The sequence below is a fragment of the Calliphora vicina genome, chromosome 1, assembly GCF_958450345.1.
Source record: "Calliphora vicina chromosome 1, idCalVici1.1, whole genome shotgun sequence".
In the NCBI taxonomy this organism is placed as follows: domain Eukaryota; kingdom Metazoa; phylum Arthropoda; class Insecta; order Diptera; family Calliphoridae; genus Calliphora; species Calliphora vicina.
The window spans coordinates 17,397,899-17,423,978 of NC_088780.1; the positions used below are offsets into that span (position 1 = coordinate 17,397,899).

The following is a 26,080-nucleotide window of genomic DNA, read 5'->3' on the forward strand; positions in this document are numbered from 1 at the left end:
TTTAAATATGAACACCCTCAAACACTATTGTGAATGCAAATAATCCGTTATTAAATCAAATACAACTCTGCTTGAATGACGACAACAAAAGAAAATGTCAAAGTAGAAAGAACAACAACAAAACAGCTGAGCAAATAAAAATATTATTGTTATCAATCGAAAAAGGGCGTCGGAATAAAGAAAATACAGTAAAACTTTAAACAAATTAATTAAAATAACTACAAATACCTTAACTAAACCCTTAAAATAAAACAAACAACATGAAGAAGAAGGTAAATAACACAATAAACCATAGTTTAAAGTAAAAAAATTTAACATGTATGACTTATTGTAGGTTTTACTTATGGGCAAAAGTGGTTCGGGTAAGACCAGTATGCGTTCCATTATATTTGCCAACTATATAGCCAGAGATACCACTCGTTTGGGAGCCACCAGTAAGTATTTTAATTATGTTTGAGTTTAATTTGTAAATAAAAATGTTTGTTTTTGATTTTTAGTCGATGTGGAGCATTCCCATGTCAGATTTTTAGGCAATTTGGTGTTGAATCTTTGGGATTGTGGTGGTCAGGAGGGTTTTATGCAGCAATATTTTGCTTCTCAACGCGACAATATCTTTCGCAATGTTGAGGTATTGATTTATGTGTTTGATGTTGAAAGTCGTGAATTGGAAAGGGATGTACACTACTATCAGTCATGTTTGGAGGCTTTGTTGCAGGTGAGAATAATTTGTTATATTTATCTGTATGTTGAAACAGAATCTATCAGTTTTAAATAAATGTTCGAAAAATTTCCTTAACATTTGTTTAATAATTGCGAAATTTTTACTAATTTTTGTTAAAATTATATTGTAATGAATTTAGATTGGGAATAATATTGTAAAATTATAAAATTTTCGAATTTTGTAGAATTCTCCTGATGCCAAAATCTTTTGTTTAATACACAAAATGGATTTGGTAGCAGAAGAACAACGAGAGACTTTATTCAAAGATCGTGAAGATGATTTAATACGTTTAAGTCGTCCAGGCAATGTCACCTGTTTTAGAACCAGTATATGGGATGAAACTTTATACAGGTAGGAAAAACACTTCGATTAAATTTCACTAAAATGTTTCTATACATTTTATATTTAAATTTCTCCTTCACAGAGCCTGGTCCAGCATTGTTACCATGCTTATACCCAATGTGGCCGCCTTGGAAAACTCTCTCACCCATTTTGCCAATGTCATCGAGGCCGACGAAGTTTTACTCTTCGAAAAGGCCACCTTCTTGGTCATTTCCCATTGTCAAAGTAAAAAGAATCGTGATTCTCATCGTTTCGAAAAGGTCTCCAATATAATAAAACAATTTAAATTGAGCTGCTCCAAGTTGGGTGGTAAATTCCTATCGATTGAAGTACGCAATAGTGCCTTTGCTGCATTCATAGATACCTTTACTAGCAACACTTATGTTATGGTCGTCATGTCGGATCCCACCATACCATCGGAGGCCACTTTGGTTAATATACGCAATGCTAGAAAATATTTCGAGGAATTGGAGAATCCCAATAGTAATGCCGTTAATCATCATCAATATCATTGAGTACATGTGCAGCATGACAGTGAGTACGAGTGGCAGTTTAAATTTGAATAGTTGAATGAAGAAGAAAATGCTTTCCTTTTTTACTACTTTTATGCATATTAAAATGTAATGTGTAAATTGTTTTTTTGTTAAACGTGTTTTGTTAGGCCTAAGGTTCCCTTTTTTTCCATAATAAGCATAAAATATTATTAATATACAATACAAATAATAAAAAAAACAAAAATTATAAATTTTTCTTACAAAAAAAATTGTTTTTTCATTTAACAGATATTTTTAGGAAATATGGGTGATCATAGATGAAGTACAGTGAGCCTCAAAAGTGAGTAAACAGCAGCGAATTTTTTGATTTTTTAAGATCATGAAAATCATTATAGTCCGACTTAAATCTATATTTTTCACAACCAAAGATATTATTCAAGCCAATCTCTATCAAACCGAAACTTTAAAATTTTAATCATGGATAAATTTTAGAATTTTCATTATCTTAAAAAATATCCAATAATTTTTGGTGTATACTCACTTTTGCGGCTCACTGTATTTTTTAATTTTATTTCCATTTTACAACCTTATTTACGATTTTTGAGTTTTTCTTGTGAATAATAGATATTTGGTCTGAAATCACCAAAGAAAAAAAATCACAAAAATCTGTGTTTTTTATTTCCAGTATCAAGCAATTGAACTATTGTTGTATTAAACATTATGTCAATAGTATTCTCCAGTAAAAAATACATTTTTTGTTTTAAAATATTTTAAATTTTCATATATTTTTCCAGTTTAAAATGTTCAAGTAAAATTCTAGCAATATTTTCAAGTGCTTGAATTTTTAGTTCATGAGTTTGTTTGTCTGTCCGCTTGAAACTACTGTATGTAGTATATATGGAAGGAACAATAGGATACTTTTTATTTTGAAATTTCTAGTGGGCGTGGCACTTCGCAAAGTAAATAGTTATTATGGAATATCTGGTGAACAACAATTGTGAAAGTCACAAAACTTCGGGAAATTTACTTGGGTACCATTGTGCACGTCTTTGCTGGGAATGGGCGGAACTTTACAGGCCTATCACAGAATTCCATTCCTATCGACAGTGGAATTAATTCCGTATTTCGCTTCTTCAGAAAAAGTAAAACGAAAATTTATCACAGTTTTCAAAGTGGAATTGATATTTCTTTGTAGTTATTGTTTTTCTAAAATTTCACTTATGTTTTACAAAAAAAAGTACGTGAAAAAAATAATTAAAACTTTTCAAAACAATCCAACATGAACTTTCAATAAAAACGCAAAAGATCTGAAGGTTCATCGTCGCATTTTTTTAAAAGCCATTAAACAGGATAAAGAAGGCTAGAACATTGAAAGAGAACCTAGATCAGGAAGAAAAAAAGGTCTAACAGATATTGGTAAGGCAAAAGAAGTCGTACAACTCTTCTATCAGAAAAGCAGCTCGTAAAGTTAAATGCTCTGATTCTTTTGTACGCAGAACCAGAGCTAATGCTAGGTTGAAGTTGTATAAAGTTCAGAAAGTTCCAGATCGCAATTTTTTTTTTAAATTAAAAAAAAATTGGTGAACAAAAATTCGGGTTAAAAATATATTTTTTTTTCCAATTTTGACCCATTGCAGGTCCAACTTACTATGGTCTTATATACGTCGTTGCAAAGGTCTTTGAAATATCTATCATTAGATATCCATATTGTCTATATTAATGACTTGATTATCCAGATATAGGTCAAAAATTGTCCTGGTTTTTTCCCTCATATCTCAGCCATTTGAGGACAGATTTTGCTGATTTGGAAACTTCTCGAAAGCATGTCTGTCAGAATTATTGAAGATTTGGATCCCGAAGATATCTGGGTTCTTCAGAAAATTGATTTCAACAGACAGGCGGACATGGCTTAATCGACCCCGCTATCTATAAGGATTCAGAATATATATACTTTATAGGGTCGGAAAATGATATTGTGGAAATTACAAACAGAATGACAAACTTATATATACACCTGACACTTATTTACTGGCAGACTTGTCTCAACTTCCGGGTCAAGAACAATACTGTACAAAAAACAAACAAAATTCCCCAAGAAGTTTATTGTTTGACAAGCCATTTGCAGTTGTATCAAAAGAAGCCAATCATTTGAGACATCAGGCACGATAAACACCGAAATATATATTACGGAGTGTCTACGGATTTTAACTTTCTTAAAACAACACAGAGTGCCTTCATATTTCTGGCCCGATTTGGCATCATGGCACTATGGAAAAAATACACTTGAGTGGTATTCAAACAAATCCACAGAAGTTAGGCCTGTGTAAAGATAAAAAAGGAATTAAAGAACACAGAAAATTTATCCCAGGACATGTCCGATTTAAAGCGTAAGTGGACTACCACGCCAAAAAGGTAACGGAAGCAACTATAAAATCTTTAATGGGAGGATTTCCGGAACAAATTTATGAATTTATAAATATTAATATGCCAATATTTGAATGCTTAATCAATGAGGTATGGGCGGATCACTACAGCTGAATGGCCTCGAGTCTCACTTGCATGACCCAAACATCGTTTACGCATGTCCCTCCATTGAGCCTCAAAGGAAACAAATCCCAAGGTGTTGACGGAATCTCTGCTGAGCTCTTGAATTCCGACCCACATACGAGTGCTGAAATAATACGAAACAATTCGAACATTCTGGGAGAGCGAAAATCTCGACAACGAATCGACTGAGGGCGTCAGTCCCCCTAAGTCGACCATCGACCACATAAACAGCCTAAATATGTGTCCTGTCACCACTTCTATCTATATATATAAAAATAAAATGGTCCATGTATGTAATGTCATCACATGAGAACGGCTGGAGCGATTTGGCTGATTTTTTTTTATTCGATTCGAAATTTTCAGGAGATGGTTTGTAAAGAAAAAAATTAAAAATTCCGGGTAAAAGCTGTAATAAAAACAGCTCCCTAAAGTATGCAGTACAAATTTAGATATTTTATTTGCAAATAAATAAGAACAGGCTGATGTGCGTGGGTTGGAGAAACTTGAAGAACTAACATTAGTAAATGCTACCGGGCGAAGCCGGGGCGGTCAACTAGTTTAATATAAATCCGGACACGATCCTTGGAAGAGCCTTCGCTAATGGCAGGGGGATACTGTGGGTATTGCAGGGTGGCCTAAACGGTCTTGATTATGCAGACGATATTTGTCTTTTGGCTTACAGCTACTCAGATCTCGCAGCGAACTAACGAAGAGTAACGCTGGCTGCGAAATCAGCAGGTTTGAAAATAAATGTCATAAAGATAAAAACTTTACGTATTAATACAACCTCCCGGCATTCTGGTGATCACAGATGAAGCTCATTTTCCCGATTTAAACCTTCTTTTAAATTTATAGTTTTTCTTTTAATGATAGTGTTTTGCTTTGAAATATGAGTATTCAGAGATGAAGCTACTTTCTCGTTTTAAGGCTTCTTTAACAAAGGTATTAGGGATTTTTTAGTTTTTCCTGTGTAAGGTCGATTTTTGGTTAGAAATACAAATGATCACAGAACAACCTCCTTATCCTAATTTAAGGCTTATTTACAAGGTTTTCTTGAATGATCGATCGATCAGAAAAGCAGCTCGATCTGTGTTCACTAATATTTTCTCAATTTAAGATTTTTTTGCATAGTTATTAACGATTTTATGGTTTTTTAAGTGTTTCCTGTGAAATATCGTTTTGTGATCAGAAATATGGGTGATCCCGTAGCAAGCTTTTCTTTTCGTTTTAAGGCTCATTTACAGAGTTATTATGTTATTTACAATTTTAGACTTTTTTAAATGCCTTTAAATGTTTATTTTGATTTGTAGAGTTTTTCTTAAGAGTGATCGTTTTTTGTTTAGTAATAAAACTTCTCTTAAGCTCACAATATATATTAATTATTTATTTAGTTTTTTTATTTTTAAATACAACATTTAATTAGCAAAAATATATTTTAATATAAACATTTATTTTATATACAATATTCATTTATACTTAAAGATAAAAACAATGAAAAACATCAAAAATTTACGTTATACAAATAATTTCCTAAAATATTACATAAATAGTTTATTGGTACTTTGTTTCTTTCATTTGTAGTTTAAATATTTTGTTCTAATTATCACAGTTTTGAAGTTTATAAAAGGATGGTTAACAATGTTTGGTCTTATTTTTAATGAAGTTAAGATAATAATGATGTTTGACACAGGTAAGTGGAGTAATTCCAGAGCTAAATTCTTAATCTTAGAGAATTCTGGATTTTTATTTAATTATTTTAAGCAAAATGAAATCAAATCCCTCTCTTCTCTCAATCAAGTCTCTCTCAAACGATAGGCGTTATTCATTTGTTTCTTTCCAGCCTTTTAGCAAGTCTTTACAACAGACTTCGCCTTAATAATTATTAATAGTTTCAGCTTTTAATGGTTTTCCTTTCACGAATAAAATCGTCTTACTTCACCGGTTAGCTTATCCACACTGTCCTCATCAACGGGTATGAAACGTTTGGAGCCACGACTGAAATAATAAACGTCACCCGTATAAATGTCAAACCACAAGGCATGCACGTGCAAGTCATGAGATTCCAAACGTGCCTTTAAGAAGCCATACGAAGCTATATTAGACATTTGTTCCAAAGTATTTATCTGCGACAGTTTATCCTCAATGGCAAATTTATTTTCAGGATCTATGTAGGCCACAAAACGTCTTAGAGGTGTTTCTGAGGAAAACAATAAGGGATCACTCATGCCATTCTCTTGCCACTCCTCGAATTTCTCCAAACTGGTAGAGGCATGAGTACACAGCCAAGCCCTTAAGGGTGATAAACGGCGATTGCGCTATTAGGATAATTGTTTAAAGAAAGAAAACAAAAGAAAGTTAAACAACAAATTATTATTCAATTCAAATTAAATAAAAACTTACCTTGGAGGCAAATTCCGGGTCTCTCAATTGATACAATAAATTCATGGCCTTACAATCACTATGGCCGCACACAATAATATGACGTATATCATTGACCACACAACCCAATTCTAAGGCAGCCGGTTCACAGCTATAATGTTCGTCTTGGAAATGTTGGGCATGTGGTATTAAATTACCAGCATTACGTACTGTTTGTTTTTCAAACAAATAAATCATTCATACATAGAGCAAAACGTTCAAAGTCAATGGAGGAGATGAGAGCAGAAAAAAAATTATTAAAAAGAAGATTTAAGTTTAGAATTTCTTTAACACCCACCCACAAACATATCGCCAACATGAGTATCAGTGTAACGGGTCGGTATCATACGACTGTCCATGCATGTGAAAAATACCGCCTTGGGCTGTAAGATATAAATTGTATGACAAAAAAAAAAAAAAAACATTTCAAATCAATTGGAGAGTGTGATAAAATAATAATTTATTTAACTAGAATAATAGTTAAAAGGTTTCCATGCCAAAAACCAATAAAATAGATAAGGATTCCCAAAACATAAATTATATTAAATGAAATGATAGCGATTGTGGGGGGTGTTTTGCGAAAAGCTAATGATAAATGGTTACAAGCTTGTCTAAAGATATGATAGTGTTTTGTAATTAAGTGGGAAATGTCCAAATGCTTATTTAATATATGAATTGATGAGTTAAGTAGGCATTAAAATAAGCGACAGTTTGAAGAAATAAAGGTGATAAAATACTTTTTATTATAATATTTGTGCATGAAACTTGATAATGGACTATAGTATGACCTTCTAAATTATTACATACATACATATGTACGTTGTTATACTGAATGAATCTTATATAATTTCTTAATTTAGAAGTACAAAACACGACTAAATTTTCTAGTGAACTTTAAATACCATCGGTATCACAAGCTGAATAATCTGTCATTTTAAATATTTATAAAAATCACTAAAAATCTTGTTAAAACAAAAATTACCTCTTCAGGGAAATTTTTTTACGAAGGGAAATTTTTGAAAATTTTACAAATTTGTATTTAAAAATTTTAATATTTATAAAAAATCGTAAAATGATTGAAAATTGTGTTAAAACAAAAATTTTCTAATGACGGAAATTTATTTTACCAAAATAAATTTTTAAAAATTTTACAAGATTGTATTTAATAATTTAAATGTTTATAAAAAATGGTAAAATTATTCAAAATTTTGTTAAAACAAAAATTTCCTATTGAGGGAAATTTTTTTTATGAAGGGAAATTTTAAAAAATTTTACGAATTTGTATTAAACAATTAAAATATTTATAAAAATTGTTAAAAGTTTTAAAAAATTTGTTAAAAAAAAAATTTCCTATTGAGGGAAATTTTTTATGAAGGGAAATTTTACGAATTTGTATTTAACAATTAAAATATTTATAGAAAATGGTAAAATTGTTGAAAATTTTGTTAAAACAAAAATTTCCTTTAGAGGGAATTTTTTTTTTCCAAGGGAAATTCTTAAAACATTTACGAATTTATATTTAAAAATTTAAATATTTATAAAAATCGCTAAAAGTTTTAAAAATGTTGTTAAAACAAAAATTTCCTATTAAGGGAAATTTTTTTAACGAAGGGAAATTTTTCACAATTTAACAAATTTGTATTTAGAAATTTTAATATTAATAAAAAATGGTAAAAGTATTGAAAAATTTTGTTAAAATAAAAATTTCCTTTAGAGGGAAATTTTCTTACCAAGGGATATTTTTAAAAATTTTACAAATTTGTATTTAACAATTAAAGTATTTATAGAAAATGGTAAAATTGTTGAAAATTTAAATATTTATAAAAAATTGGAATATTATTGAAAATGTTGTTAAAACTAAAATTTCCTATTGAGGGAAATTTTTTTACGAAGGGAAATTTTGGAAAATTTCACAAATTTGTATTTAACAATTAAAATATTTATAAAAATTGCTAAAAGTTTTCAAAATTTTGTTAAAACTAAAATTTCCTAATGAGGGAAATTTTTTTAACTAAGGGAAATTTTTAAAAATTTTACAAATTTGTATTTAACAATAAAAATATTTATAAAAAATTGTAAAATTATAGAAAATTTAGTTAAAACAAAAATTTCCTTATGGGGGAAATTTTTTTACCAAAGGAAATTTGTAAAAAAAAAGTTTAAAATTTGTATTTAAAATTTAAATATTTATAAAAATCTATACAAGTTCTAAAAATTTGGTTAAAACTAAAATTTACTCTTGAGGGATATTTTTTTACGAAGGGAAATTTTGAAAAATTTTACAAATTTGTATTTAACAATTAAAATATTTACCAAATATGGTAAAAGTTTTGAAAATTTGGTTAATACTTAAATATCCTAATAAAGAAAATTTTTTAACGAAGGGATATTTTTAAAAAAAATTCAAATTTGTATTTAGAATTTTAAATATGTATAAAAATGCTAAAACTATTGAAAATTTTGTAAAAACAAAAATTATCTTTCGAGGGAAATTTTTTTTACGAAGGGAAACTTTTAAAAATATTAGAAATTTGAATTTAAAAATTTGTATATTTATAAAAAATGCTAAAAAATTATTGAAAATTGTCTATATTTCTAATTTCCTATGAAGGAAATTTATAAAAATTATCTAGAAGAGTGTTTCTTTCTTTCCTTGATGTTTTATATCTAACATTCCAACAGATATTGTTTATTTTGCCTCATTGACAAATCCTTAGATAAAATGATTATCAAGTTACAGTGCATAGCAATCATTACGCCTTCGGAGTTCATGATACCAATCTTTATATTTTTTATTAATTTTATTCAGTTTTTCTAACATCAATAGAAAACTAACAAATGTCCAAGGTTAGTTTACTAACATATGTTGTTATTGGCAATAAAATTTTGCAAATTTTCAATAATAAACTTTTCAGAATATTAATAAACATAAACAACAACTAAATGAATAAAAAATATATTAAAAAAACACACAAAAAAACATGTTTATCTAAGAAAATATAGTTTCTATGTTCAAATTTATATAGATAGACTTCCAAAAATAAATGGAAATCTGTACAAAACATGGAATAGATAGGTCATTAGCTGTAGAAAAAAAACAAAGAAATAAAAAGAGATGATATTTAAAATTATATTTATTAGTTTGTTTTTTATTATGCGCCATATTTTTGATAAAAAATTCGCACGAGATGCCGCTTAAATAAGAAAATTGTTTTCGATTTTTAAAATTTCATCACGGTACCCCTAACATTTTGATGAAAATAGAGTTGGAATTCTATAAACCGTTTTTTTGATATACTGCACGCTTTGATCTATGCATAGCTTCATGAAGTTATACGAGTATAAATTTTAAGAAAATTTTCAAAATCTGTGGGATTTAAGGCTTGATATTATAAAAAGGGTACAACGAAAACATATTTTTCGGACCCTGCTTAAGTTTATAGGTCTGTGGCGAGTTTTTGGAACATAAACAAATTAAAAAATATAGTAAACACAAATTTATTTATAAATATTTTGTTATATAGGGTGTTATCAATACAAACATGACCTTTTGATAAATTTTTTTTTTAATTCGTGTTTTGATTGACAGATTTTGGATTTCAAACAACTTTTGAAGGTCATACTCAAAGAGAAATGAGTTAATGTTTATTGGGAATATGGTGCCATAAACAAGTATTTATTGGAAAAATGTTCAAAATGGATAGAAAAAAGCTAAATTATGTATAAATTAAAAAAAAAATAATTTAACTTTAATTAAGTAATTCCATTTAGTTTATTAATTTTCAAAACAATCCAATTTATCGTTTATTATTGAATAAATTTCATTTATAATCAGTTTAATGAACTTTGTTTGCCGCCATTTAATTAAAATTTAAACGCATTTTATTAAGTTGTATTTAATTTAATCTCAAGTTGTTATTCCATTATGTATTTAGCGAACTTTGAACACAAACTTAAAAAGAAACAAATGTTTAAATAAAAATAAATTAAATAAACAACTGTTCTTTGTAAAAAATATAAATAAAACATTTAAATTATGACCAATAAAAAGGAATTTAAAAATGACATAAAAATATCAAGTGAAAGGTATAACACGTGTAAGAGAACGAGTTCAAAGAGAGAGACAGTTAAATAAACAGAATATTATTTATTAAAATAACCCTATTGATGACAAATAAATCAAGAATTACACACAAAAAACAACAAAACAAATTAATAAAGAAAATAAATTAAGCGAAAGTGAATAATAATAAAATTCCAAAACAACCAGTTTAAAAAAACTTAAATTTGCTATCATTTAACATGTTTTGCAAACAAATAACAACAACAATGAAATGATGTAAACAAATAAAGATAGAGAGAAAAACATGATGCATTATTGTGAATTGCAATATCAGTGTTAAAAACAACAAAGCTTAATTAAGAAAGGGGTAATGGAAGGGGAGTTAAAAATGTAAAGTGATTTGTAATCATTCAACATGTTTTGCATAAAAAACAATAACAATGAAATGATGTAAACAAATAAATGTAGATAAAAACATAAAGCATTATTGTGAATTGCAATATCGATGTTTAGGTAAGTATGTATGAATGTGCACATAAATTTATGAATATTTATGTTTATTTTGTATGTATGTATGAATGTGCACATAAATTTATGAATATTTATGTTTATTTTTGTTTAATTAATTTACTCACCTCTGGGTTATCGCGAACTTTTTGAAATTCTCGTACCATTTGCTCACGTGTTGTGTTTCGATAACGCATGATACCACGCAAAATACGTTCCATGTTTAATTTATTGTTTTTTTGCTTAAATAAATATCCACTTTTTTATTAATACACACACACTTTCGCTCACTTTTTGTACACTCAACCCGTGTTTCCACTAAATTATTATTTTTTTTCTATTCTTCACTATTTAAAAAACAAATTAACAACCTTGAATTTATTTTTATGTTATTTGTTCCTTTTTTAATATTTATTAATTTATTTAATGGATAGTTTTTATCTGCCTACAAACAACTACTACTGTTTAACACACACCCCTTAACAAACAATTGCTAAATATTTTTCTTTATTTAATATTTTACACTTTTTTTTGCCAGTCTGTCTGTGCTAACGCTTGATTAGCGTGTGCTGCTTCAATGCTTAATAACTGATAACTAAAATATTAAAGCTCCGTTAAGTTTGTTTGTAGCCAAAATAATAAATACAACAGTTGTTAAAATAACAACAATAATATTTATAGTTCTCTTATAATTTTTATTGTTTGGCGTTCTCTTTTATGGTTGGGGAAAATATTTTTGCGTGTTCTCTGGTTGGGGTGTTTTCTCTTTTTGGGGAAAAAAAGGATTGCCATAGAATTAAAAGATGATTATTGGAGCTGAACACTTAATAAATCGATTTTAATGAAGTTTAGCTACCGATTCAAATCGGTTATTTCGGTAAAGGTAGTGGTAACGGTATTTAATGTTATTTCGTGAGGTTAGCTTAGCGGTAACGGTATTTTCTTAAATAATTAATAAAGTTTACAAAAATAAAAATAAGATGACATAAATAGAAAGTATTTATTACATTTTAAATTCTTGAGATTACTGCCTGTTCCACGATGTCAAAAGAAAAATCAGTCGAACAAATTTGTATGAAAAACACTCAGTTTTTAAAATTCTTTCGTATAGTTTTCAAATCATTTTTCTTTCGACATCGTTAAACAGGCCATTATTTATTAAAATTAAAAATTTTGTATTTTCATAATGTAAAATTATTTATAGAATAGCGATAAGGTTATTTAGGTAACGGTATTTACGATTATATTGGTAACGATAATTGCAGTTATTTCGCTTAGGGCAGTAGAATCAAAAGGGTATTTAAGAGATAACACTAGCTTAACGGTAACGGTAGCCAATCATGATTTAAATAATGCAAAATTATTTAATTTTTTTTAATGAAAACTGTTTTTTTACATTAAAAAACTTCAAATCTTAGCCGCACGTTAATTCCGGAGTGCTGTTGCTTTATTTTCTAGTCTTAGACCCTTGAGGCTCTAGTCTGATCAGCTCATCCTGGAGCAGGATTTTCTCCAGAAAAACTCTTGGTAGTTATTGGTTTATCCAATTCCACACGCACTTTCAAGGATTATCCTACTATGCAAGCTCATTTGCAATCTTCTTGCCCTCGATATTCCGGATATCTAGTACTCAACATCGTCTTAACTCGGAGTGTTCCATCAAACAGTTCAAAGATTTATTTTTATCATTCACTTATTTGGATTTGACTCGAAATATCTACGTAGAAAGTCAACTTATTATCCCAGATGATATTTTCCCACCAGTCCAGTCCCTTTCCAGCACAGTCCCAGGATATCCGCCTGAAAGACTCTTCATATATCCAAAGGTAAAACAAATATCCAACTATCTGTCTCCACTATATAGCCATTAGACCCGGTGTTTGTTTTTCATCGGTGAGTTGAACCCAAGTTTATAAATGGTCTTTTTATGGGCCGTTACACTTAACCTCAGCAGAGAAAAAGCTTATTGTTCCCATTATTGTTTCGCCAGAGTCTTTTAATACTGATCCTCAATTTTCATAGCCTCTCACCATTCATCAGCAAGTTTTAATTGGTCTCACAACTGATCTGTAAATTCAATTAATAACGTTCGGACGCAATCCCCAACTTGTCCCTGTAGAGTTCCTGCAAGCGTAGTAGCCAGTAATCAGTACCCTTTACAGTCTTGGTAGGCATTATTGTCAAGGATTTTCGTCAATTCACACGTACACAACCCGAATGTAAAAAATAGAGCGTAAAAATACCAATATTTCAGTCAGCTGCTCAGTTGACATTAAATGCTCTATTTGCCTACCAAAGCCTTACAGTATCCTTCTCCAGTGTAATTTACTGTCCAGGAAAACTCCAAAATCATGTCTCTTCACCAGCCAATATAAGTTCGATTCCTACGATTTTTGGGGGTTTGAAACGCTCCCCTTTATATGATCTGCCTTCTCGAGGTTGAGGCCCAGCCATTGAGAGTCCGAATATTTTTAATCCGTTTAAGCCGATTCCTTTCCATCATAAGCTTTTCGATACTAACGACACCTATTGTACTGAAATAACGGCCCAATACAGACTTAATGGATTCGGATTTGATTTTTTTCGAGGACCAGCACTCTGTCGATGACCCCTACTCAAGCAATGTTTTTTGTTGGAAATAGGTATTTGGGATTTGAATTTTCCTATATTAGAAGCGACAGAAACTGCTTCATACTGTTGTCTCATGACCAGAACATCAAGAGCGCCTGATTCTACAATATTTACATCCCATATAATACTGATGTAGCATATTCTGTCGTGCGATTCTGCGTCAACATTCACCACTGAGTCTTGCTAGCGTTGAAATCTACTCTATTTGCACGATCCCATTCCGAAATTGCCTCAAAATTAAGTGAATCAGTAATGTTTTGCCTCATTGTCCCAATCTCCGTCAGGCTTGGTATATAATTGAATAAATATAAAGAGCAAATATTGCTATTCATGTGCAAAAGAAAATATATGCTTGGAAGTTTGCGGTAGAGCAAAATAAGGAATTGAGTAGAAGAAAGAACGGAGCCTTGCGGTACCCCAGAATTGTTCTCGAGCTAACAACTCGTATAGTGCGATTTTTAAGAAAATTCGATATAAATCAAGAAGACTCTATCAAATGCATTCGAAATATCTAAGGACACCAGTTTACTTTCGCCAAAGCGGTGAATGGAATGACACCATCTTTTCAAATATTCAACATGATGAAAATTTACCATACTCTCCAGAACATTAGAAAGTGTAGAGTAAATTGCTATAGGTCGATCATTTTCAGGGTTGCTTCCCTCTCCTTTTAAAGAATCGACGTTACATTAGCAACATTCCAACACATTTACCGGCTCGGTATAAAGTGATAAAAGCGTTACCTAATGGACAATCTAGCATCGAAAAACCCAGCTTTAAGTCCAATGCTGTTATACCATCCGAACCAGGAATGTTGATGTTGAGATAACTTTTTAACTGCGAGAGCGCAAACGAATATAGTCAGCAAAGTTACTGATGCTCTTTCGAACTCGGGTAGTGGTTGATTGCATTCTGGTAGGTTCGAATTATTTGCAAATAGTTCAGCCAAAAGGTTGGCTTTATAAACCGGGTCAGTGAATGGTAGGAATTGAGGAACGAATAACCAAAAGCTTTTACTGCACCGGGGAGCATTAAGAACTTTAGGACGTTCTCATCAGCAGATTCAGAAAAGCAATACAAAATGTTTGAACTCCAAACCAGTTTTAAAATGAGAATTCGAATCGTGTAAAGGTATTAAGACAAGCAAAATCCAATTTACGAAACCACAAAGCCAAAATTAGTTTCCTTGATCCAAATGATTTTCGACATCTTTCTTCAGATATAACAAGAATTCAACATCGAAAAATATGTTAAAGTTATTAACGAGCATTACGATTTATGTGCAACCAGAATGTATTGTTATCATATCCCGACTTCAGATGTGTATGAATCTAAGTTTCCTCAGCAGGTTTCTTTCGGTGTTACAATAAAGGGTGGGCGACTTCTAATCGGAATGACAACTTCTCTAAGAATGACACTGAAGTCAGCCATGTTTTTAGATGTAATCAAATCCTGAATATAGTTGTATTTCGAATCGGTAACACCTTATTGAACATGATTTTTTTTTCTAGTTCTTCTTGTTCTTCTCTACTTGTTTTTTTAGACGGGATTACTTAACAAAGTTACTTTAATCATGAAGCCACATACTTTTTGTTAGCCTATTTAGATTTTTATAAGTCCCTTTACATTTGTCTTTTAGTTTATTAACATTTATTTAAAAAAAAAACAAATCACATCCTTGGCATCACTACTATTAATTCCAATTAAGCCTTTATTGTGATTTCATTATTATTGTTTATCTAACTGTTATACAAGTACACTTGACATTTAATTGTATTTGACAATTACCGTTGTTTTCCTTATGCCTTTCTTATTCATAACAAGCTCAAGCTATAATAATAATCCTTGCATTCAACACATTCACAACAAATCATTAGTAAAAATTCATGCACAAACATTTTACAGCTACATATTTTCATAACAGAGAGAAGAGTAAACACAAAACTGTCATTAAAACACAAGGAGAGTTTGTTGGAAGAGAGTAAGAAAGAATGAAACTAAGTAAAAGTTGAAATGTAAACAACAACAGGAAAACGTTACAAGGACATGCAATTGCGAGTGGTGAAAAATCAATAGCAAAGCGCATTCTCTAACAAACACATACAAACGAACAAAAAAAAAATAGAAAAATTCATTCTGCTTTTAAAAACTCCAGCAGACAGACAAACATTTTAACTAATAAAATAAAACAAGGCGTTTTCGCACAAATAATTTATTATAAATTAACTAAAATAATGTTTAATTAAAGCACAAGCAAATAAAAAAACAGTATTAAAATGTAGTTAACTAATTTAAAATAAAACTAAAAATATAAAAGAAAAAAAACACGTCCTAATTTAAGTTCAAATGCATTTAAATGTTGTTTAACAAGTTAAACTTTTTTAAAAAATATTAAATTAAATCGACTTTGTTGTTATTAAAAAGTAAATATTAATAAAATATATCAGAAATATAAAAGAATAAAAGAAAATGGTTAGCAAAAATGATGAAAACTGTTGTGACATCAATGTGGTCAAGGAACGCCCAGTTTTTATACCGCCACGTAAACGTCAAACGAATAAAAAAACAAATGGAACACAAAATTATGTAGATCATATTGCCAATGTACAGGTAAGCATCGATTAGTTAAGAAATTTATAATAAAAAAAAAATACTCAAATAAGTTTAAAATTTACAAAAAAAAAAACGAAGGACATTTAAGAAAATCTGTAAAAAATGGCATAAACTTGAATATTTTTTAAACAATTTAAACATTTTTCTTATATAAAATGGGTTTCACTTGTAAGGAATAGCTTTAATCGATGTCCTAGATAAAAAAAATTGTTTTTTTTTATAGACTTAAGATATTTTTATGAAAATTTATAAGGATTTTAGACCGGTTTTAACCAAATTGTGCATTATTTTGTTGTTATTTTATAAATTATTCCTCTTACTAGGTTCAATATTTATATTTTGAGCAAAAAATAACGAATTTTTACATTTCGGAAATTATGTAAGAGACATAGAAATGATTTCATCGTTTGAGTTAAAAATCTTTTCGCCGAGACATTTCATAGACCACAAAGGGATGTGTTCCTGAGCGGGTATCGGGAACAAGTTCCCTAATTTCATTACATTGTAGTAACGATAGAACAATGAAACGCAGAATTCATTGCGTTGAAGCTCCAGGGAATCAATAGAGTTGGATACTCTACTGTCACCAATAATCACATTCGCCCTCTCCTGTACCCGGTCGAGAAGCTCAAAAAATAGACTTTGAAACACCGGTCCATACATGGAAGTTGTATTCAATTTTCTGTCGGATATATATGGTATAAATACACAGAAAAAATTATGACTAAAATATTTTCAAACAAATGCATGTTTGAAATCAGATTTGTATTTTATTATTTATTTTATTTGGTTTCATAAATATTTTAGTTGGTTTTAAATTTGATGGTTAACAATGCTAACAACTTTTTTTAATAATGAGAAACGTCTATTTGTTTTGTAAATATTTTAACATAATGTACTTAAAATCAAGCACGTTTTCATTTTGTGATACATTTTTATAATATTCAAAATAATAGACAACACTTGTACATAACAAAATATTTTCTTTATTAAAATTTTGTTTGAATTTTTTTATAAACTCAAACAATTTTTTAAATTATTGAAAAAATGTTTGTTTACTTTGAAACAAAAACAAATTTATAGTGAATTTTGACAAACAGCTGTAAAATAAAAATAAATTATACATATATTTTGAAAAAAAATATTTACATATGTACACAATTTTTAAGTTTTGGTCGTCATGAAACAGACTAGGAGTTCAAGGACTCAATAACTCCTCACGTTTCAAGATTGGTAAGTATGTATGAACTTAAAATTCTTTATTATATCATTGTTAAACATTCCGGTATAATTGCAGACGTTGTTAGCTTCCTATGACAGAAATTTGGGAGAATACGACATAATTGGTAAGACGATTGATTTTCATTAAGATGAATGTGAAAACTGGTTTATCTTCCCACAGGTGAACAATATCCATATAACTTGGATTCCCGTTTGCTGGATTGTCCGTAAGTGGGAGAAACTAGTTCATATTTTATATGACAGTATTTTCTATAGAAAATATTGTGTATAACAGTATTTTCTTTAGAAACTATTATATATAACAGTATTTTCTTTAGAAAATATTGTATATAACAGTATTTTCTTTAGAACATATTGTGTATAACAGTATTTTTATATAGAAAATATTGTCTATAACAGTATTTTATATAGAAAATATGTGTGTATAAAGTATTTTCTTTATAAACTATTGTGTATAACAGTGTTTTTCTATAGAAAATATTGTGTATAACAGTATTTTATATAGAAAATATTGTGTATAACAGTATTTTCTTTAGAAACTATTGTGTAAAATAGTATTTTCTTTAGAAAATATTGTGTATATCAGTAGTTTATATAGAAAATATTGTTTATAATATTATATTATAATATATAATTAAAATATTTATTGATTTTGAATTTAAATGTTATTAATATTTTAATTGATTTAATAAAAAATATTGTTTGAATATCTAGTCAAAACCAATTATTTGTTTCTATGGTTTTATTAAAAATATTGTTTGATTTTATGTGGAATTTCATATAAATGTTTCATTGATAGTTAAAATATTTTAATAAGAAAAAAAAATTTTTTTTTCAATAAAATATTTACAAATTTTGTTGTTTGATTTTGTGATTTTTGTGATAGGTCCCATTTCAATAAAATATTCAATTGACTTTATGAATTTTGTGATTGGATTTGAATTTTTGTTTTTTCTGTGTAGTGAGGAGAAAACCGAGACACTTGAATGCTTCATTCGACACTTGAGAAATGTGTTTAGACCAGCGGACATCACATTGTATTCTCATATCCAGAATATCAGGAACGTCTGATTCCACAATATTTACACCACCCACAAATACAGATGAAGCGACATGATCTGTCGTTCGTTTTTGTGTCAACATGCAACACTGAGTCTTGAGAGCATTGAAAGCAACCCTATCCACAAGACCCCATTCAGAGATTGCCACAAGGTTCCGATTAAGGGAATCATTCACGTTTTGGCTCATTGCCCAATTCTCATTAGGTGATTATCTTTTTTCCCAACGAAAAACTGAAGATTAAAGAAATTTGGTTTTCTCAATGTCTCATTTGCTTCTATTCTGTCGCAAAGCTAACCCGACCTCATCTGCCAATTAATTATTTATCGTACAGATAATGAATTTTTCAAAAGATTCCGGCTTTCGATGGTCACATTACTCCCTGTCTATACTTGACAAATATTTATCATAACAATTAATGACGTTTGTTGTCTGAGCAAAAGCACTAACAATTTTGTCGTAACGAAGCAATAATACTAATAAATGAAGACTATACCTGATAATTTTTTATCTTGACAACGATTTTGACGTTTATCATGATAAAAATTTATCAGGTATAGACAGGGAGTTAAACAGCTGATTTATGTAAACATGTTGTCCAAGGCGAATTTATACAAGGTGGAGTCAGTCAAACAGCTGATAATTGTTTTTTTTCGCTTTTTGGTTCTAACAACTGTCAAAGCTTGTTTTTATATTTAAATATCTACATATTCTAAGCTAATTAACAAAATATTTATTGTTTACATAAATAAGTAAAGCCCTCACTATTCAATTATCTACACTATATTAAGTTTAAATACTTATTTGTTTAATTTTTCATTTTGGTTTTTTGACATTTTTGACATTGTTAAGACCAATCGTTGTTTTTGTAGAACTGACACCACCTTGAATGAATTCGCCTTGATGTTGTCACTTTAAGGCAGGGTTCCGAACTTTCACATCTATTTTAAGAGATACTGCCAACTGAGAATAATGTTTTTTGTCGGTATATTGAGAAAACCAATATTGTTAACGGACAGTTTATCGGCCTAATAAATTTATGTCTACATTTAATAACAGGCAGTTTGTCGATACATTGAGAAAACGGGCCTTAGTCTATAACTGAATGAATATGAATGGCAAATGTTGTTGACATCAGCAAAAGAATAGATAGGGTTGGAATTTTGACATAGAAGGTCGTTTAGAAAGATAAGGAATAGAATAGGAGAAAGATCGGAGACTTATGATAGCCCTGAATTGATATTGAACTCGTTTAATGAGATCGTATCTATAACAACTCGTATAGCAATCTCTGAGATCTTTAAGAAAGATCGATATAAATCGATAGAAGTTAATAACGACACCAAAAGCAATAAGTTTTGATAAAAGCGCACCATGCCGCATTATATCTAATGCCTTGGAAATTTCTAGAGCCACCACTATACTTTCGCCAAAATGGAGAATGCAACGACACCATTTTTGCGATAGGAAGGCTAGCAAGTCTCCCGTACAGCGTGCTCTAGGAAAGCCATACTAACGGTTATTAAGTAAATTGTTGGACTCTAAATATTTCACAAGATGGTAGTTAATCAAACTCTTCATAACTCAATAAAGTCCAGGAATTGGAGAGACTGTGCAACTGTCCAACATACAGGAACTACGTCGGCAAGGTATAAAGTACTGAAAAGGTTAGCTAATAGACGAGCTAACGTCGAAGTGCACTGCTTCAAGACCAGCGCTGGCATGCCATCTGACCCAGGAGACTTGTTAATATTAAGATCCGCTAAAACCTTTTCAATTGCGAAAGCGGAACGAATATATTCGGCATAGTAACTAATTGTTACGTTTTAACCTTTTCAAAACGTTGGTTTATTTCCTTTAAATAAACGGGATACTTTTGATTGCAAGTACAAGCCGTTTAGTAGTTTAAAAATTGTAACAACTCTTTATTTATTTAAAATGTACAACAACAACAGAATTAAATAGTCACTCAATGTTTTTTTTATACACGTTTATAAATTCGCAGAAATACAGACACACTTTATAATCACCCTTATCGTGGTTGGCGTAAACGTCTTACGCCTACGACTGTTTCGTACTAGATAAAAGATAAAATGCAAACTGTTTCTTTAATTTAGTACGAAACTGTCGTAGGCGTATGACGTTTACGCCAACCACGTTAAGGGTGATTGTACACGAATTCACTTGCAAAAAATACAGCACACTTTAAGGCACTCAGTTGATGTTTATTCGAATAGGGTCTCTGATAAACTCACTAACGACTGCAACCTCTGCCACTATTTATAACACTGCCATCTGCACTCTAGATTGCTCTTTAACAGTCAATTCTACGTATATTCTACAGCTTTCTAATACATATGCCATCTGTGGTGTACTTTCTACAATGTTCTTTAACTGAATATTCGAATTCGAATATACGGTCGCAGCAAACAGCGTTGCCATACTTACGATCAATGGTCAACTGAAAGCATTTATTCAATGTTAATTATGCCCACAGATATGTTACAGTTTGCTATTACAGCACTGCTATTTGAAAGCATTATGCTACTTTTAAATCTGCCGTTAAAATCGTTACATTTGAATTCAAGTACAATTTCGTAACTTTTTCAATTTCGGGCAGTGGCTGATCACTTTCCGCAAGTAAGAATTACTTGCGAATAATTCTGCTAAAAGGTTAGCTTTATTACTCGGGTCAGTGAATGTTCGGTCATCCTTTAAAAGAGTCAGAATTGAGGGACTAGCATTATCCTTTACACTTTTCAATAATATCGTGCGTTTGGAAGTTTTGTTAAATTATACAAATTTGTTTCTGATTTATTAATTTCAAAGAAAAAATCTAATTTTACATTGTTGACACTATGTAAAATTTGTGTAAACAATGTAAAATTTTAAACTTAATAATAAATAATAGAATTTAAGTAATTATTTGGAAAAATTACTGGAATTTTCAATTGTTTACATTGTTGACATAAGGTAAATAATGTCAAATGCTACAAAATCTTAAAAAAATGAAAAAATTTGTTATTTGATTTAATAATTTCTAGTAAAATACTAATTTTTACATTGTTGACATTATGTAAAATTTGTGTAAACAATGTAAAATTTCAAACTTAATAATAAATTATAGAGTTTAAGTAATTTTTTGTTTAAATGTCTGGAATTTTCAATTGTTTACATTGTTTACATAAGGTAAATAATGTCAAGTGCTGGAAAATCATGATAAATCTAACAAATTTGCAATTTGATTTAAAAATTTCTTGAAAAATACAAATTTTTACATTGTTGACATTATGTAAAATTTAGGTAAACAATGTAAAATTTACTTCCATATTCTGAATTTTAAGGTTTAAGTAATTATTTGGAAAAATGTCTGGAATTTTCAATTGTTTACATTGTTGACATATGGTAAATAATATAATGTGCTACGAAATAGTGATAAATTTAACAAATTTGTTATTTGATTTAATAATTTCTTGAAAAATATACATTTTTACATTGTTGACATTATGTAAAATTTGTGTAAACAATGTAAAATTTCAAACTTAATAATTGACATAAGGTAAATAATGTAAAATGCTACAAAATCTTATAAAATTTAACAAATTTGTTATTTGATTTAATAATTTCTAGTAAAATACAAATTTTTACATTGTTGACATTATGTAAAATATGGGTAAATAATATAAAATTTACTTCCTTATGTTGAATTTTAAGGTTTAAGTAAACATTTGGAAAAATGTCTGGAATTTTCAATTGTTTACATTGTTGACATAAGGTAAATAATGACATGTGGTAGAAAATCTTGATAAATCAAACAAATTTGTTATTTGATTTATTAATTTCACAGAAAAAACAAATTTTTACATTGTTGACATTATGTAAAATCTGGGTAAACAATGTAAAATTGACAGCTTCATATTAAATTACAGGTTCTAAGTAATTTTTTGAATAATTTTATAAAATTTTCAATTGTTTACATTGTTGACATAAGGTAAATAATGTAATATGCTACATAATCTTGATAAATCTAACAAATTTGCTATTTGATTTAATAATTTCTTGAAAAATACAAAGTTTTACATTGTTGACATTATGTAAAATTTAGGTAAACAATGTAAAATTTACTTCCATATGCGGAATTTTAAGGTTTAAGTATATATTTTTATAACTTTTCTGAATTTTCAATTGTTTACATTGTTGACATAAGGTAAATAATGTCAGTTCCTAGAAAATCTTGATAAATTTAACAAATTTGTTATCTAATTTAGTAATTTCATCGAAAAAACTAATTTTAACATTGTTGACATTATGTAAAATTAAAGTAAACTATGTAAAATTTACAAGTTAATATTAAATGATTGAATTTAAGTAAACATCATGATAACTGTCTGGGTTATTCAATTGTTTACATTGTTGACATAAGGTAAATAATGTAAAGTATTACAAAATCTTGATAAATTTAACAAATTTGTTATTTGAATTATTAATTTCGTGTCTAAAACTAATTTTTACATTGTTTACATTATGTAAAATCTGGGTAAACAATGTAAAATTGACAGATTTATATTAAATTACAGGTTTTAAGTTGTTAGTTGAATAATTTTATAGAATTTTCAATTGTTTACATTGTTGACATAAGGTAAATAATGTCATGTGTGAGAAAATTTTGATAAATTTAACAAACTTGTTGTTGGATTTATTAATTCTATAGAAAAATATAATTTTTACATTGTTGACATTGTGTAAAATTTAGGTAAACTATGTCAAATTTAAATGTTTATGTCAAATAATAGAATTTAAGTAAACATTTGGTTAAATGTCTTGGATTTTGTATTGTTTACATTGTTGACATAAGGTAAATAATGTGATTTTCTTTAATATTTAGTTAAATTTAACTAAGTTGTTATTTAATTTATTGATTTCATTGAAAATACAATTTATTACATTATTTACACTGTGTCAAATTTGGGTAAACTGTGTAAAATTTACATATGTATGTTGGATTCTAGAGTTAAAGTTGAAATTTTATAAATTTCTTGAATTTTTAATTGCTTTCATTGTCGTAATAAGGTCACTAAGCTCATTTTAAACGAAATTTTCAGAAATTGTTTTCTTATTCCTTATTTTTAATAATTTTTAAACATTCCATTTTATTTATATCTTTCTCTTTCGTTTCTTTTTTCCAGAATCGCCAAAAACTCTCACCCTCCAACAATGTCTTAGAGGAAGATCTCTTAAACACAAAACTTTTGCTGAAGAACAAACAACCACTGCCTCAAATACCGCTAAAACATCCCGATGACAAATCGGTTAAATCCCCCAAATCCGCACAATCCGTGGACAATATCTATGTGGATGACAATGAGCTCAACAATTTCGAATCGATATCACAAGGAACAAAATCCACCAACCGCCATGAATCGTCCACCGTAACACCCTCTAGCTATTCGGAAAGTAGTTTGGATGTGAAACTAAGTAAATCCCATGATTGTTTAAGCAATCGTTCGGGCTCCAAGAAACGAGTTAATATACGCACCGATCTGGCGCAATTGAGAAGTGCACGCAATTCACCAGATCAAACAAACTATGAGGATTTGGAGTCGGGGGAAACAAGTGTTTTGAATACATATGATCAGTCTTTGGAAAGATATCAGGCCAAGAAAATGCAGGAAAATCCCAACTACTTGACCATGACGGGCACTATAAAGCGTGGCAAGAAAAAGGGACAAAGTTTTGATTTACAATTGAATATCAGTCGCGATGAATTGGAGAAAATCAATGCAGTGGCCATGAAAATGGAAACTAAAGAGAATAAAAAATGTTGCAAGTGTTCATTTAATACAGGTTTGCATATATTTTTATGGTCCTTGATATGTCTACCCTTTGTTAGCTTAATATCCAGTATTTATGCCTTCTACATAGGCACCATAACCTGGTATAATGTATTCAATTATATGCATGAGGAGAAATCCATTCTAATGAGATTTTTAATGTCACCCCTGCTGGTGGCTTTATATCCCATTTATATAGTGTTGAGTAGTGTGGGTTTGGGTATTTATGCCGGTTTTGTGCAATTGAGTTTACAGTTTTCCGCCTGGTGCAATGAAATTGCTGATATAGAGAAGGGCTTCTATGGCTGGCTGTGCTCAGTTTTACATCTATCCGATTGCAGTCCCTACGAGGTAGTGATATTGACTGATATCAGGGAAGAGCTAACCCAGCCGGCCCGCTTAGAAATCCAAACCTCCAATGAGGAATTAACGCTTTAAATTAATCGATTTAAAGTTATAAACCATGTAAATTTATAACCGTCATAATTAAAGCAACAATATATAGTATTTGTAGTACTTAAAACAAGGGGTGATAATTGTGATTAATTTAATTTTTTTAAGTTTTCAGTTTTCTTTGAATTTTACTTACAAATCCAGGCAACAGACATATAAAAATGATAAGTAAATTACATACCAAGGGCGGTTTCTTTTTTATATACTATTAAAATAAAAATACAAAAAATAAAAAATAAAAAAAATCAATGTGTGATATAGCCGAAATTTCAAAAATTATTACAAAATACTTATAACCAGAAACAAATAAAATAAATTAAAAAGAACTTAACAAATTGTTACAAACTCCCATAATCCTTAAAGAAAAGAAGCATTCACAACAAATATAGAAAAAAAAAATAAAACATTTAAATTCCTTAAATAGCAATGAAATTAATGTAGAAATATTTCTCTTAAAACAAAAACCTACAGATATTTACATATATTTTTAAAATCTACGAAATAAAAATACTAAACGAGTTTATTCTAAATTCTCTTATATCATTTGAAAGCTTAGCTAAACAATTTCCATTTAAGATATATGTATATGAACAAAACAAAATAAAACAAAATACTTATGAAAAATAATATGTATGTATATAAATTAATAAGTTTTATTAAGGAAAAATACTTAAATACAACTCTGTTTTTTAAAATTAAGTTAAATTTTTAAGATTTATATGTAATTTATACTAGTTTTAAAAAGGTTTTTTTTTACAAAAAAAGAAAGAAAACTCGTAAATTATGAATTAGACTAAAGGACTAAACAAAATTTGTGTGACAATGTATATTAGGCCTTAAAGGCCTCTTTACACGATAGCAATTTATGATACCTCTTTAATTTAAACTAAAAATTTCAAGTTTACAAATTTAAAATTTTTTTGACATTATTTACCTTATGTCAACAATGTAAACAATTGAAAATTAAAGACCGTTGTAAACAAATTTACATAAACTCTTTAAATAAGAAAATTGTTCATTGTATACACAAATTTTAGTTAATGTCAACAATGTAAAAATAAAATTTGTCTATGAAATTAATAAATCAAATAACAAATTTGTTAAATTGATGAAGATTTTATAGCATTTGACATTATTTACCTTATGTCAACAATGTAAA

The 26,080-nt window shown here is 29.0% G+C and overlaps 3 protein-coding genes across 3 annotated transcripts; 2 read left to right on the forward strand and 1 right to left on the reverse strand.

Annotated features, from left to right (window-relative positions):
• Positions 1 to 121: 121 nt before the first annotated feature.
• Positions 122 to 1,806, forward strand: RagA-B (Ras-related GTP binding A/B). The gene is made up of 5 exons (XM_065498022.1): positions 122 to 272; positions 335 to 434; positions 498 to 715; positions 906 to 1,072; positions 1,146 to 1,806. Exons 1-5 carry the CDS (start codon positions 261 to 263, stop codon positions 1,576 to 1,578), a joined length of 930 nt encoding a protein of 309 aa, XP_065354094.1. The 5' UTR covers positions 122 to 260; the 3' UTR covers positions 1,579 to 1,806.
• Positions 1,807 to 5,659: 3,853 nt separating this feature from the next.
• CAHbeta (carbonic anhydrase beta) lies at positions 5,660 to 11,656 on the reverse strand. Its single transcript, XM_065498023.1, has 4 exons — positions 11,221 to 11,656; positions 6,821 to 6,905; positions 6,505 to 6,692; positions 5,660 to 6,419 (listed from the first exon to the last, which is right to left on the reverse strand). Exons 1-4 carry the CDS (start codon positions 11,311 to 11,313, stop codon positions 6,018 to 6,020), a joined length of 768 nt encoding a protein of 255 aa, XP_065354095.1. The 5' UTR covers positions 11,314 to 11,656; the 3' UTR covers positions 5,660 to 6,017.
• Positions 11,657 to 16,188: 4,532 nt separating this feature from the next.
• On the forward strand, positions 16,189 to 24,933 carry LOC135948856 (transmembrane protein 169). The gene is made up of 2 exons (XM_065498309.1): positions 16,189 to 16,333; positions 23,824 to 24,933. Exons 1-2 carry the CDS (start codon positions 16,193 to 16,195, stop codon positions 24,904 to 24,906), a joined length of 1,224 nt encoding a protein of 407 aa, XP_065354381.1. The 5' UTR covers positions 16,189 to 16,192; the 3' UTR covers positions 24,907 to 24,933.
• Positions 24,934 to 26,080: the final 1,147 nt, after the last annotated feature.

Coding starts and splice junctions, on each gene's coding strand:
- RagA-B (XM_065498022.1), top strand. Junction 435..497: donor CACTCGTTTGGGAGCCACCA/GTAAGTATTTTA, acceptor TTTGATTTTTAG/TCGATGTGGAGCATTCCCAT. Junction 716..905: donor GTTTGGAGGCTTTGTTGCAG/GTGAGAATAATT, acceptor CGAATTTTGTAG/AATTCTCCTGATGCCAAAAT.
- CAHbeta (XM_065498023.1), bottom strand. CDS start 11,313: ATGGAACGTATTTTGCGTGGTATCATGCGTTATCGAAACACAACACGT. Junction 6,906..11,220: donor AAGTTCGCGATAACCCAGAG/GTGAGTAAATTA, acceptor TATATCTTACAG/CCCAAGGCGGTATTTTTCAC. Junction 6,420..6,504: donor ACCCGGAATTTGCCTCCAAG/GTAAGTTTTTAT, acceptor TTATCCTAATAG/CGCAATCGCCGTTTATCACC.
- LOC135948856 (XM_065498309.1), top strand. CDS start 16,193: ATGGTTAGCAAAAATGATGAAAACTGTTGTGACATCAATGTGGTCAAG. Junction 16,334..23,823: donor ATCATATTGCCAATGTACAG/GTAAGCATCGAT, acceptor TCTTTTTTCCAG/AATCGCCAAAAACTCTCACC.